At 40.0% G+C, this 15,673-nt stretch overlaps 1 protein-coding gene across 3 annotated transcripts in view; it reads right to left on the bottom strand.

Annotated features, from left to right (window-relative positions):
- Nucleotides 1-3,206: 3,206 nt before the first annotated feature.
- The window catches only part of TDRD12 (tudor domain containing 12), a 103,874-nt gene continuing 91,407 nt past the window's right edge, over nucleotides 3,207-15,673 (bottom strand). For all 3 annotated transcript variants that reach the window (XM_072117227.1, XM_072117226.1, XM_072117228.1), the window contains exons 35-37: nucleotides 6,547-6,700; nucleotides 6,407-6,473; nucleotides 3,207-4,987 (exon numbers count right to left, since the gene is read on the bottom strand). In XM_072117227.1, the coding sequence (XP_071973328.1) occupies nucleotides 4,905-4,987; nucleotides 6,407-6,473; nucleotides 6,547-6,700 (304 nt within the window). In that variant the 3' untranslated portion in view covers nucleotides 3,207-4,904. The remainder of the gene's footprint in view (nucleotides 4,988-6,406; nucleotides 6,474-6,546; nucleotides 6,701-15,673) is intronic.

Genomic DNA, 15,673 nt, shown 5'->3' with positions numbered 1-15,673 from the left:
CATAAATCTGTTTATAGCGCTAGAGTCAGGGGCATTCAAACTGAGACATCTCCCCATGACCACTTCATAATGTGTGACCAAAGGTAAAGCAGCTGAATGTAATTTCCAGATTTACCAAATACACACCCCTATGGCACAATCCCTCCCTGACAGTTTCAATGCCTAGAATGTGCACCCTTCTGGAAAAGAGTGGGTCTGGTACAGGTATCCCAAGTGTTAGTAGATTCCCATATCAAAACCTTCCAACAGATTCAGGAGGGTATACATGTGGGTCAAAGTGACTTTTTAATATCGTCAGCTGTAATATGTCTTCGAGATGCAGTCTCGGAGTAGTTCTATAGTTACTTAGAGAGATTAGTTATTGTTAAATGTGTCTGAGAATGATCATACTGCTGGCTTGATATCTCTGCTTTACCAACTACTTCTTTGCGAGTTTCTAAATTGATTTCCACTCAGTGTCCGTAATAGGTGGACCGCTGATGTTGGTGGCATCTCTGATGAGCAATGGCAGTCAGTCAGTGCTCGAGGCAAACCCGTTATGCTCCCTTGGCGAGACCAACTGCCTTTCACTGGTATATATAATGCATAGAGTCTATGGGACTCCCAAGTTGATGCTACTTGCCCTAAATGTAGGGAGGAACCAGCAGATATGTCATATGATATGGTCTTGCCTTAGATCACATGTATAATGGACAAAGGTGTTGGATCTTATTGATAAAGTATACGAGTCTCCCTAGAAATATCTTGCTATGTATTCTTGGCTGTATGGATGATATAGAAGGGACAGGAAAACTGGCACAGTTTAAATAAGGCACATAAGGCAGCAAGATGGATCCATCCAATATCTCCTACCAAGAAAGAATTCTAGAGTAAGTAGAAGTTATGTTATCAATTGAAAAAGCTGTGTATGTAAAGCAAAGGACTGTTTCCAAGTTAAACAAAAAATTTATGGGCCTTATGGCTTCATAAACCAGGTTTGGTCACTGTGTCCTCTGTTTCTTGGAAATCTTAATAAAAAAGACCTGATTTAAAAAAAACAAAAAAAAAAAAAACAAAAAAAAACAAAAACCACAACATACAAACAATTTACTGGTACTGTACATGATGAAGGCACTTGAATCATCTTACATGGGATCATTAAAGACCTTTATCAAGATTTTTTTTATTGAGACCAAATTTAATTAATACAATGTGATAAGTGTACACAAATAGAACATGAAAAGCAACTAACGTCTTCAGATTAGCTGGCTGTTTAAAGGATCTGAAACCTTATCGTGACCCACAATCTTGTAGAGGTAAACCTTAACCTTTCAACAAACTTTGTATGAATCAAGAGTAATCAAGAGTCTGTGTATACATTAGGAATTACGAATAAGGATTAAATAACACATCCTAGCTCTAAATTAATGAAATATTCTTATTGAATACTTTATTCTGTACAAAGTTGAATGTGCCGACAACAAAATCGCCAAAAAATCATCAATGGAATTTAAATTTATTAACCAATGGAGGCCTGTAATTGGAGTCGCCCACAAAATTAAAGAGGAAAAACACACTACAGGCTGTTCCAACTTTGCTGTAACGTCTGTAAAACAAGGCAAAATGAGGCTCAGTATTGAATGCGTGGTCTCCACTTGCCTGTATAACCTCTCTACAACGCCTCGGCAAACCAGTGGCTCAGGCAGTGCAGCTCATCCAGGATAGAACACATGTGAGCTGTGACAAGAAGGTTTGCTGTGTCTGTCAGCGTAGTGTCCAGAGGCTGGAGGAGATACCAGGAGACAGGACACTCCACCAGGAGATGTAAAGGGCTACAACCGAGAAGCAGGAACGCTACCTCTACCTTTGTGCAACAGGAGGAGCACTGTCCGAGCCCTGCAAAATGACCTCCAGCAGGCCACAAATGTGCATTTGTCTGCACAAACTGACTCCGTAAGGATAGTAGGCCCAACGTCCACAGATGTGGGTTTTGCTCACAGCCCAACACTGTGCAGGACACTTGGCATTTGCAAGAGAACGCCAGGATTGGCAAATTTGCCACTGGCGCCCTGTGCTCTTCACAGATGAAAGCAGGTTCACACTGAGCAAATGTGACATGAGTATGGAGACACCGCGAAGAGCGATATGCTACCTCCAGAATGACTGGTTTGGCAGGGGGTCAGTAATGGTGTGGGGTGGTATTTCTCTGGAAGGCTGTACAGCCCACCATGTGCTCACCAGAGGTAGCCTGACTGCCATTAGGTACCAAGAAGAGATTCTCAGACCCCTATGCTGGTGTGGTTGGCCCTGGCTTCCTCTTAATATAGGACAATGCTAGACCTCATGTGGCTGGAGTGTGTCAGCAGTTCCTGTAAGATGAAGGCATTGAAGCTATGGACTGGCCTGCTTGTTCCCCAGACCTGAATCTGAATGAACGCATCTGGGAAATCATGTCTCGCTCCATCCACCAACGTCCCATTGCACCACAAACTGTCCAGGAGTTTGGTGGATGCTTTAGTCCAAGTCTGGGAGGAGTTCACTCAAGAGACCATCCGCAACCTCATCAGGAGCATGCTGAGTTGTTGTAGGAGGGGCCTACAGGCACATGGAGGCCACACACAATATGGAGCCTCATTTTGTCTTGTTTTACAGACATTTCATCAAAGTTGGATAAGTCTGAAGTGTGTTTTCCCACATTAATTTCATGGGTGAATTCAAATCCAGACCTTCATTGGTTAATAAAATCCATTGATGATTTTTTGGGGGGGATTTTGCTCTCAGCACATTAAACTTTGTACAAAACAAACTATTCAATAAGAATATTTCATTCAACCTACCTAGGATGTGTTTTTTGAGTGTCTCATTTATTTTTCTGAGCAGTGTATATTAGGCTACTTGCGCACACTATCATGGCTGTGAAATTTACCCCAGCAGTAAATCCGCAACCATCAGAAAATAGCCAAAATCCGATGGTTTCTGATGCATTGTGTGCTGAACCTTTGCTGTGGCAGGGTGAGTAGCTTAGGCTGGTGCCACACGTGCAGTTTTGTCTCCGTTTGCAAACGCAAACAAAGCCGCACCCAGCGGGGTGGGCCGCGGTCTGATTGCATCAGCGTTTGTATGGTAACGCCTGCGATCGGGAATGAGCCGCCGGTGTTTTTAATTAAATTAACGCAAAACACCAGCGGCTTGTTCCTGATCACAGGTGTTTCAATAGAAATGCCGATGCGATCGGGCCGTGGCCCGCCCCGGTGGGTGTGGCTTTGTCTGCATTTGCAAACGCAGACAAAGCGGCACGTATGGCAACAGCCTTAACCTTTGTCTTGTACAGGTTGATTTCTGCACCAAGATCCGCTGCAGAACGCAAATTCACAACAGGTAGTTTCTGCTACAAATTTCTTTTCTCAATGTGTGTATGGGATTGTCATACAGTACACTGCAAGTATCCTTTAAAGAGGTTGCCCGGAGGTAAAAAAAATAATAATTGGTGTTTGATTTTTCCCATGAATAGTTCCTTTTCTGGCCAAGGGTAGTGTGTGTTATTGCAAACAGTCATATTTCTCAACAGCTGGTCAACCCTAATTTTAAACTTGCACTGCAGATTTATGGAAAGTTTGTTGAAAAGTTGAAATTAAGGCCCTGAGACTTCCATAACAGCACCAAAATAATATATATATATGCACATCTGTATTTTAAAGATATAGGAATAGCAAACAAAAGAAACATTTCTCCTCTTATCAATGCACATATTTTAAACTGAATGGTTTCTCCCTTACAAACAACATATGTTTGTAAGGTGAGAAACCATTGGCAAACGTGTTTTGTTTTTTTATTAACTATGAGTGCATTTATATAATCCAGAAAAAATTATTAAACCCGCCCCCAATTAACCATGTGCAAAATAAGTGCTTTCTGTAAAGTGACATCAAACTTTCACAGAACTTTGGAAACTGAACCCTCCCACCCAAGCCTCGCTAACTATAGTCTAGAAGTGTTGTGTGGAAAAATGGCCCCAACAAGGACATGCTCTATTTTTTAACAGATTGGTTGCTTGGTCCATTAAAATAATGCCTGTAGCCAATGAACAATTTAAAAGGCGTATTTGCATGAGCCCTAAAGAACTTGGTAAATCCAGTAACTGTGTGGGTGCGTTCACACGGTCAGTTTTGCAGATGCGGTTTATCAAGGCAAAAGCAGTTTGGATCATAAATGTTGTTTCTCTTTTTTTCACTTCACTCCTGGTTTGGACATCAAAAACTGCATCTGGAAAAACTGAATGTGTAAGCGCACTCTCTGGTCTGGAGGCTCTGCATTGCTAGCAACTCACCACACTCTTCTGGTTTACTAGAAGACATAACATTTCAAGAGAAACCTTGTGACAATAACACCTGTCAAGGAATTGAAACAAAGGGGCAGTCAATTCTTGAAGTTGGTGTGTCGGAAGCAAAAAACTTGTACCTTCTTGTGTCAGCGAAATAATTGGCTCACAGCTTCTCCGCAATGATGGGTCTTCCATGCCTCAATGGGCCAGAGGCAGTTTCCAGCACAAGAGCAATTGTTTTAATGCAATGGCATATCAGAGTGTACAGACTTGTGAATTATAGGTTTTGGCAAGCGAGGTTGCTGCTTAGATTTCCTAGAGGCAGATGTAACATAGAATTTCCTAAGGCTAAGCAGAAGAGGACCTTTACTGGGGTTCTTTTATTTATAGTATGATAGGAGATGCCGGCGTACAACCTGACCAAAATGTAAAGCTTTGCTGATTTCACAATGTAACATCAGCATTTAGATCAGTTTCACAATATAACGGGAATATATATAATACACACACATACATATATGGATGAATAGCCAAATCCTGAAGAAGGCATAGTTTTACCAGGTTTACAATGCTTCATCATTTACAGTGCCATCAACGCAGGAGACTAATCACTTTCAGATTCACTGTATTCCGATGATATCAGGTCTTCACTCACCACATTGTAAAACTTTTTGGGAATGTGGTAACCTAATGAACAGTAGAGCAATATACAGATGAGTGGAGGTATGACCATACCTTGAGACATCCAAAAGCACAAAGGCAAACCCTCAGTAGCCAATAATAGCAAATTTACCTGTAAGACATACAGACATTACAGAAATCTGTGCGGTCCATGGTGCCTGAGGATTTGGCCTCATGCAGAAGGTAGAGCATGCAGCTAAAACCTTATATTCATTATTAACTTGAGTGATGGAAAAAAGTTGTGTAAAAATTCAATTCTTAAAAGAAATACAATTGTTTAACAAGATTCTTAAATATACTTATTTTCTAATTCATTGCTATTAACAAAAATACAGCATTTCAAAATATGTTATTTTGTTATACTATGTACATCTAAGAATCTTGTTTTTGTGGGAATACCCCTTTAAGGAATTCATCTCTGTTCCATCAAGAAGATAACCAAATTCAGAGAAGTGTTAAACCAGTTTAGAATTTTCAGGTCCAGAGCAGGTAAACTGTATTTCTAAGGCATCACAAAAAGGTTATTACAGAGACTCCAGAATAATAAGAGGTTGGAGAACAAGAAAGTCCTCCTTGTGACTTACACCTTGCTGGGAAACCCACGGATCATGAGAATGGCACCCCAGCAACTCAGAGAATGGATGGGTTAAGCAGCAGGAGGAACATGTGTCCTGGCAATGCATATGATTAGAATTATGCTATTAGAGCACAAATGTGTAGTCCTGAGATATTATGCTCCCAAGACCCCCTAGTAGTGCTTAGTGTGCGAAAGCTACCAATTAACCAAATACTGCTACTAGACAGCTAGAAGCACAGAAAACGTCCAGATATATTTACTCTTGTCTAGGAGAATTTAGTTACTAACTACCCTATTTCCAGACTCAGTGTGGCATTATCTAAGCCAAGTTGAAACCCTAGGTTCACCGCCTGATAAATGTCTACGTGTATTCAGTCCTCAGTAGGATTACTGGGACAAGTTAAAATATTTTCTTGCTTCAGCACCTCTTTACTATTGAATTCGATTTTTTTTTAATTCCTTTCATTTTCTATACCTTCCCTTGTGGTGCAATGGATGTATAGTTGTATGATCCATAAGCTTGTTTGCTGATATAAGTTGTCTGTAACTTTTTTTTTCTTTTCACATATTTCAATAAACAAGCTTAAAAAAAACAAGAGAGGAACTGTAATCATGGCAATTCAGAGCGGTTGCGTTATTCGCTGCAGCTAAAAAGACATGTTTTGTCCCACTGGCTTCAAGGAGAATCCGGTGCTGAATTTCCTTCTTGAAGATTCAGCAGCATGTCTGTTCCATCTGCCCCAAGTCTTTGAACTGAGGTCCCCTAGCAACTTAACATTTATCAGCTTTTCTATTAATAAATGATTAGAGGAATGATAGACTTTAACTTACAAAACACTAGGGCTTACCTGACTTATACACCTCATTGTCCTCAGAGTCTTCAAAGTGATCAAAATCAAAGCTCACATTTGGATGCTATAAAAAAGAGGAGACACACTAAGTATTGTGGATCCTACAACTAGCACACTATTACCCATTCCCTATTTACCTTGTGCTTTAATAACTTGTTCCACGTCTCTGCTTTGCTCTTCAGGATGGTAATTACAGCTTCTCCACCCCTGATTGTGCATTCAGATTTGTCTCCTATAATTTCCTTATGGAGCTCCATATCTGCCACATAGTGCTTACCTTCAGCATAGCAACTGCAAGAAAAACATATCAATATCAAGTTACAAAAGAAAACTGGAGCAACTAAATAGTAAATCATGGAGTCATTTTAGGAGGGTATAGAGAGTGGCTGAGCCCTCGCTATGCAGATAGGCATTTACTCTGTTATACAGCAAACATCTGCCACTAACACCCACTTCTTGATTTATCCAGGTGTTAACTGTTCAAGTGCTGCAGTACTTAAAGATTAACTGTAAAGTTAATGACAAAAAATAGTTTGGAGATAGCTGGAGAGAGACTTTGACAACAATTTCAATGATATCTGTATCATGCTGCTGGCTTCTTCCTGGCCTGAGGTGTATCTGGTATATGTAACATAGGGCCACATGTATCACTCGTTTTTTCAGTTGTTTTTGCGCCAAACTGGCCGCGCAGCAAAAATAACCAGCTTTCCCTCATCTATCTTACCAATCCAGATGTTTTGCTGCGCCTAATGATATTCATCACTTGCAACGTTTTCATTTAGGCGCAAAAACACTCCAGCCCAAAAGGTGGCGTTAACTGAGAAGAAAGCACTGAGCCCCTTTGCAGAACAGCTCATTTCTAGCAGCAAAGCTCAGCCAGACACTAGAACAGATCATACAGACATTACATACATTACAGACCGGAGCTGCAGACTCTATTTACAGTTCATCACCTTCTATTTACAAAACATTCTACAAACTCCTGAGCTCAAAGCAAGAGAAGAGAACTGCAGAAGTTTGCAGAATGTTGCAGGTACTACATACAAGTGTCCCCCATGTAATTCTGCACAATATCTGAGGGGGATACTGTACAGAATTACAGGGGTGCAGCAGGAGACCAACACTGGGGGATCCCCTCCAGGAGAAGCCACTGCTGAGGAGGTCACTGGGTGCTGGGTGTCACACACCTGGGTGCTGCTGTGAGTGTTATCTTCATGCTGGGCTGTGGGAGAAGCAGAGAGGAGCTTGTAGCAGGATCACATGTAAGTGCCTGAATCTAACATTACGCCTTAACTGCGCCAAAATTGCGCCTAAACTGTGTTAAAGTAAAAGTGATTAATAAGAGGCAGGAAATTACCTTATCACAGTTGGTGATAATTCTGGCAAAACAGTGTGCCAGAATTTAGGCGCAACTACTACACTTAGGTGCATAAAAGTGATAAATGTGGCCCATAGTTTCTTATTAAAGGGCAACTACCACCAGTTTAAAAGGACTGTATGCAAATGAGCCTGAGGGGCTCCAGGCTCCATAGGTGTTGAAGCCTGGAGCCTTCAGGGTTATTTGCATACCGTCTTTCATCCTGGTGGTATATGTCCTTTAAATCAGATGCAGCTATTTTTGAAGTGGGCGGCACTACCTGGTTGTGACATCAGCTCAAGACACTGAAGCCAGAACAGGACAGCATGTTTGTAATTGGCCGATCTGAAGCATCTGATGAGTCACATGCTTGAGACCTCACTCAAGATCCCACTTTTTTCTTTTTTTTTAACTGCTCTACTACTGACACTCCCAAGAAGCCTCCTGTCATCTCTAGCTGTTCTATACCACTTCCCACGTTTAGCAGGATGCATGACAAATGGAGATTAGCCTGGGGAGCAAGATAAAACCTGTGCTGGCTGCTCAACACCTGCAGATAGCCAATTACAGTAAATTAGAGGATTGTTTATTTTTGCTTAGTGCAGAGTAAGGCAAAAGTTTTAAATTGCAAGCAGCACATGGCAGCCATCTTCGCTTCACCATGCGCCCCTAGTGACGTCATTGTAGGGGGAGGGTGGCAATTGGTTTCTATGACAGCCAGGACCCTTACAGAGGATCTGTAACAGACTTTGAAGCAAGGACCCCTGACAAAGCTTGCTTGACAGGCAATACTCGTGGGGAGCCTGTTCCTCCCCACCTCAAGGTTTCTGGCTCACATTTCATGGTAATCTCTCTTATATTGCATAAAGGGCTTCTTATTTTCATCTTGTTTAAATTGTTTTTTTTATAGTTTGGGACCTTCATATATTTATTTTGATAACCATATCTTAAATTTCCTATATTACCGTATATACAGGAGTATAAGCCGACCTGAGTATAAACAGAGGCACCCAATTTTACCACTAATACCTGGGAAAACCTATTGACTCAAGTATAAGCCAAGGGTGGGAAATGCACAGGTCACAGCCTCCCAGGATATAGCCAGCCAGCCCCCCTGTGGTAAATAGCCAGCCCCCCCCCCTCCCGTGGTATATAGCCAGACAGCCTCCTGTGGTATAAAGCCAGACAGCCTCCTGTGGTATAAAGCCAGACAGCCTCCTGTGGTATAAAGCCAGACAGCCTCCTGTGGTATAAAGCCAGACAGCCTCCTGTGGTATAAAGCCAGACAGCCTCCTGTGGTATAAAGCCAGACAGCCTCCTGTGGTATAAAGTCAGACTGCCCCCTGTGGTATAACTAAACGTATATTGTCACCTTCCAGAGGTAAAGCAGTACATTTATTCTTTATAGATTCATGTATAAGCCGAGGTGAGGTTTTTCAGCACATTTTTTCGTGCAGAAAAATCCGGCTTATACACGAGTATGAACGATATTACAATTTACCAAACACAGAGAAAAAGATTGATGTGCAAATTGGACAAAAATAGTTTATTAAATTACATAAATTGATTACATTTAAAAACACTTATAGTTTATGTGTATAAACTACAAGGAATGTAACCATATTGCTCCAAAAAGTGAAGAATTTGTTATTTGTAGTAGTCCTGCCAGAATACAATGTGTATGTCATGGAGCAATAGCATAGCAAAGATGAAATGTACAATACATGAAAAGTATATATTTTTAAAACATTAAATATGAGGTTACATTACCAGGTAAGTCAGAGTCACAATCAAACTGAGAAAGAGTAGAGAGACCCCACGCGTATTGCCTGGTGACTCATATTTGTATGTTGGCTATTTGCAATTGAAATACAGGACTAAAGTACAATAAATTACCAATATCCAGTGGTCCGTTTGTTACTAGGGGTCGTATATAAGTCGAGTGTTCTTAAATAGGGGACCGCCTGTAGAATTATTTATCTTTTTTTTTGCCAGACTAGTTGGTTGTAGGTTGTGTGAAATTAACCCTTGTTCTGGGTTTTTTTTAATGTTAATGTTTTAATGTTTTTTTTTAATTGAATAAAAACATATTTCCTTTAAACACATTCCCTTTTTTTGTCTTTTGTATTTCATAACAACAAATTTCCATTTATAAATGTACACTCAAAAAATAAAAGGAACACTGTGTGATTAGTGTGATTATAACTGCAAGTAAAATCACACTTCTGTGAAATCAAACTGTCCATTTTGGAAGCAACACTGATTGACAATCAATTTCATGGGAATTAAGCAAGACACACTCAATAAAAGGAGTGGTTCTGCAGGTGGGGACCACAGACCACTTCTCAGTACCAATGCTTTCTGGCTGTAGTTTTTGTCAATTTTGAATGTTGGTGGTGCTTCCACAAGCGCTCAGGTAGTGCAGCTAAACCAGGATGGCACATCAATGCGAGCTGTGGCAAGAAGGCTTGCTGTGTCTTTTTGGTAGTGTGCAGAGGCTGGATGAGCTACCAAGAGACAGGCCAGTACACCAGAGGATGTGGAGGGGGCCGTAGGAGGGCTACAACCCAGCAGCAGAACCGCTACCTGCACTTTTGTACAAGGAGGAACAGGAGGAGCACTGCCAGAACCTGGCAAAATGACCACCAGCAGGCCACAAATATGCATGTGTCTACACAAATGGTTAGAAACCAACTCGACCCGATGTCCACAGATGGGGGTTGTGCTCACAGCCCAACACCTTGCAGGACGCTTCACATTTGCCAGAGAACACCAGGATTGGCAAATTCGTTAACAGATCTGTGCGCCTCACAGATGAAAGCAGATACACACTGAGCACATGTGACATATGTGAAAGAGTCTCAAGACACTGTGGAGAGCGATCTGCTGCCTGCAACATCCTTCAGCATGACCAGTTTAGCAGCGAGTCAGAAATGGGGTGGGGTGGGATTTCTTTGGAGGGCCACACAACCCCCCATGTGCTCGCCAGAGGTAGCCTGACATTAGGAACCGAGATGAGATCCTCAAACCATATTCTGGTACAGTATGCCCTGGGTTCTTCCTAATAAAGAAGAATGCTAGACCTCATGTGGCTGGTGTGTGTCAGCACTGGGGGTGAGGGCACTGGACTCCCTCCTGGCATTTTACAGTTTTCTTAAACAGGTGTGGCCCGAATTAAAATTCACCATACAGTATAACCATCACATGGACATCATTGACACTACAGTCTTAAAAAATTCTGAGGCAACCCATATCGACTGATCTATACACAAAACCCACAGACAGAAATGGAGTACTACACTACTCTAGTTCCTAACCGGCTGCCTGTAAAAAAAAAAAAAAATTACTCTCTAAATCCCAGTTTTCTAGGGTTAAACGAATAGACGAAACAGACAAGACTGACCGAAATGATAAACAAATTTCTTAAATGGGGATGCCCCAAAAAAATTACTCGATGAGGAGATACAGTCCTCCGGCAAGCGCCAGAACACAGCTAAACGCATCATCTATGTACATGAATATGACCCTACATAGAGACTTCATAAGATTATATGTAGCCATTGGTCCATCTTACAAAAGGGTCACCCAGACATACTGGAATTCACGCAACCATTTAGACAGTGTTTAAAGAGACCAACCAACCTATGAGAGAGTCAAAGCGGACGAAGAACCACTTAAGCACACACAACAATGGTTGTTAGGGACCCCAAACACGCCACTTTTCCATGTCTCAATTGTGCTCAATGTAGCAATGTACTAAGGGGTAAAAAGATCTACCACTCACAAACTGGCAAAACAATCTCCATCACAGATCTGTGAATAACTGCTACTACAGAATTACCGAGGTTCTACTACTTCTGATTTACTTTCACTCTATTCTACATCTAATTTTATTAATTCATTTTTCATTTTATTATTAGTTATTTTTTTCATTATTTTTTTTACTTTTTAAAATATTTTTAAAAAATTTTTTATTTCTTTAATTTTTTCCATTTTTTATTATTAATTTTCACTATTTTCTATTATTACTATTATTTTTTTTTTAATTAACAACCTTCTCTTTCTTTGTGTATTAATTTTCCCATTTCCAGTGCTCATTTTTTCATATAAATATTATTCCAATTATTTAATTTTATCTTTCATTATTTTCCATATTTTATCTTCTAGTTAGATACCTCCCTTCTGACACAGTTTCTCCTTTCATTCATTTAGTCCTCTAGCATTATATCAATCAGATTTTATACTATTCATTACACATAAGTTCCTCCAAGTTTCTTATGCCATCTTACTACACCATACTCTCAGCCTTCCAGCGACTTCCGACTATTTAGGGACAGCTGTCATTTTCTCCTGCGGCAGACCCGCATCTCTCATGTAGCCTGCGCTACCGCGGTATATCTGTGTATTTCTTCATTTCCCAACTCTTCCTCTTGCAATCCACTAAGTACCATTCTCCACCAATGTGAGGCATTTAATATATATTAGCCTTATCTAGCGATACTACTGACTTTTCTTCTGCTAGCCACATGTATGCTACCATCATCCATATACCATATCCAGGTTCCCCTAAACAGGACATCTACATTGTTTCCTTGAGGCATTTTCTGCATTTTACTGCTCAGCTAGATATAGTAACCTACCTAGTTAATACCTGAATGTTCATCATACAATGGTTACATATGTGCCAATAATGCCAGACATTTTTAACACTGCCTTCCTGATATTGTATATGTACCCCATATACCGATACATTGAATTTACTTTTTTTTCTGTATATATCCCGTTTAGGAACCCAAAAAGACATTACTTTCCGTTGTCCATTTAGCACCAGTTGTTCCTCCATATTTTTATGCACACCTTTGTCCACCGAGACTATCGCTGACTTGCACTACTGTTCTTCATTTTGTATTATATTTTGCTTCGGATATTTGGTATGTGATGTGACATATATTTGTTCTTCATATTTGCCTGAAGAAGATCCCTTGTTGGATTTTGTTTGAAGCTCTGTAAAATACTTACAAGGGTTAACAAGCTTCCTACCTGCTGTTTTGAATAGTTCGAGGGGTGAAGTTAATAGAACAAGGCGATATGTGGTGGGTTTCTATTAATAGAACTTTCAAAACCCCCTACAGAATTAAAACGGTCCCTAAAAAATTGATTCTAAAATTTTCTTGAGAATTTGAGAGAATGCTGTTCAATTTGCAATCTTTCTAACGTTGAAATAAAACAAAAGGGCACATATAAAAACACAAAGCTGAGATATAATGTGAGAGATACTATGCGACCTTTAGATAACTTTTGCAAAATGGCAAAAAAGTGGCAATTCAGACATTTCAGCATATTTTTTCCATTATGGGGTTCACCGCTGGGAATAGGCGTTTTTAGTTTTATAGAGTGGGAATTTTGGGACGCGGTGATACCTAACATGTTTTTTTTTTAACATTTTAACTGTTTTTTTTTTTATTATTTATTGTTTTATATGGGTTAGGGGCTTTGGGGACATTTCATGAAATTTTTATTTATTTTACCTTTGTAAATTTTTACAATACTATCATATTACTAGTAAGTACACGGAGGGTAAGAAAACAATTTTAAAACTTAGCTTTTAATATAATCCAAAATCATAAAAAGTGGAAAAATGGTAATAATATTAAAACAATGAGATAACAGCCCTCACGGGGCTATGCCAGTCAGCATAGTACACTTTGAAGTATTTGTATACTAGAATACTTAAATGTCCAGATGGTTCTCAAACCTGAGTATTATTGCTGTATGCCTATTCCGTTTTGACAAACAGCTGCTGAGAAGGTATGGGACGTTTTAAATTCTCCGAGTTGGATCTTAATCAATAAGGAGAACCGAAGTACCAACAATAGAAGTGGAGAGGGAGACACCGGACGGTGAGAGGTAAGTATAAAAGAAAAAGGTATTAAGATGTGCAGAGGCAGGGGGGGAGAAAGCCTTGAGATGATCTCAAAGGTACCCCTATATTCCTACATATCCCTAATAGGGAGGCGATTAGAGGATCTGCGGCCTCAACACGGGATCACAGCCCTATGAAGCTACGACCCCGTCTGGAACCTCACCCTGTGCTCGGCCGTCTAGCCCTGCAAAGGAGGGAGAGGAGCAGTAGACAAATACGAGATATATCGTTCACTCAAGTGTGAGTTGACACTGAGAGATACCAACACCGTGGTTAGAAAGGTGTATATGGTAGGTTTAACTTTTTTGTGTGGTCAGGACTATCATATTACTAGTATTCATACTAGTTTCATACTAATGCACTGCAATAACCATTTATGTGTCAACCTGTAATTTCCAGTGACGGCCATCTTGATGATAACTCTGCATACTTTAGAGAGGCCATAAAGTTTTGTGAATCATAAAATCAAACTATTTAAGCTCAATATTGGGACTAATGACGTTCAGTCTTGTTATATTCATTTATTTATAGCATCATGGGTTTTGTATCAGATGTTCATATTCCCAGAATACCCCTTTAAATCTCCCCAAATCCATGAAAAACTCCTTAAAGGGGTATTCCCACGAAGGCAAGTTTCTTAAATGTACTCAGGATAACAAAATAACGCATTCTCTAAATCACACTGTCTGCTCACAGAACTAGATGGATCATAATGTGTCTGCTCAGAGTTTTTGTTGTGGTTAAAAATAAAGTAAGGGGTTAAAATGATGTTTACTGTATAAACATCACTAGGGGATTGAGAGTTGAAAATTTTCTTTTGAGGGAAAACCCCCTTAAGCTCCATATCACACAGGAAGTTAAATTTGGAGATCATCATTTATTAAGGTATCAAATAAACATTCCCTATAAAAGACATCATGATTAAATAAGTTAATAAGTATCTTCTCCGTTACATTAACATGGTTTCTGATATTTATATTTAAGAAGGTTCATCTTGGTTTAGAAGAATACCAAACATCAAAATATTCATACTGCCTCTTATACTACACACCTTCCACAACATATACATTCCAGTCCCCTTTAAAAACACTCCAAGAAATACATAAAACTATCTGAGCCTATATTTGGCCTTCTAAACTTAATGTTAACATGTGTGAAAACCAATGGCTACCTGCTTTAACCATTACCTCTAAGGCTTCCAGATAAGAAAAACACTTGGGAAAAAAAATCAAACTATGGTACTGTTGCTACTTAACCCATTCATGGCTTTCATACGGCTACATACGTCCTATTTGCACATGCCCTGTGCAGAAAGGACGTTTATAAACGTCATGACAGCGACCACCTTTAAACTCCTACATCTCCTGAACCCTAGCAGAAAATTCTGGTGTCCGCTTTAATATGACAAAAGAATTGTGTATGGATGCTTCATAGAACTACATACAGATAACCACTTTCAAATGTAGTCTAAGGCTGCATTCACACAACCACAAGCTTGCAGCGCCATAGACATCAACAGGCGCACGGAGCAATATGGTGCCGCACACGTGTGGCTCCATACAGAGAAAAGATAGAACATGTCCTATCTTTCCCGAGTGCCATTCTCTTTTTCTTCTATTGCAAAAATCATATTTAAAACAGGAGATCCAATGGATCTCAATCCTATATAAAACCCTGATAAGTAAATTACTACTGAATGGCTCCCTCACCCCAGAATTCCATGTGTATGGGGGGACATGCCAAAGTTGTCCTTTATCCCACCTCCTCTTCACTCTTGCAATAGAGGCTCTAGCTATTAATTTAAGAAGAGACTTTGGGTATGCAGGGATTACAGTAGGCAGTAGGGTCTTTATGCCGATATTATGGTTCTCTTACTTTCTATCCCAACAACCTTGCTTTCTAGAGCAATGGACATCATTAACACCTTCGGCTCCTACTCAGGCCTACAGATAAACTAGTCCAAACCAGTGTACATGCCCTTTGG

This window comes from Engystomops pustulosus, chromosome 7, assembly GCF_040894005.1.
Source record: "Engystomops pustulosus chromosome 7, aEngPut4.maternal, whole genome shotgun sequence".
Taxonomy (NCBI): domain Eukaryota; kingdom Metazoa; phylum Chordata; class Amphibia; order Anura; family Leptodactylidae; genus Engystomops; species Engystomops pustulosus.
The sequence above is the reverse complement of the archived record's forward strand: the minus strand, read 5'-3'. Positions and strand labels throughout refer to the sequence as shown.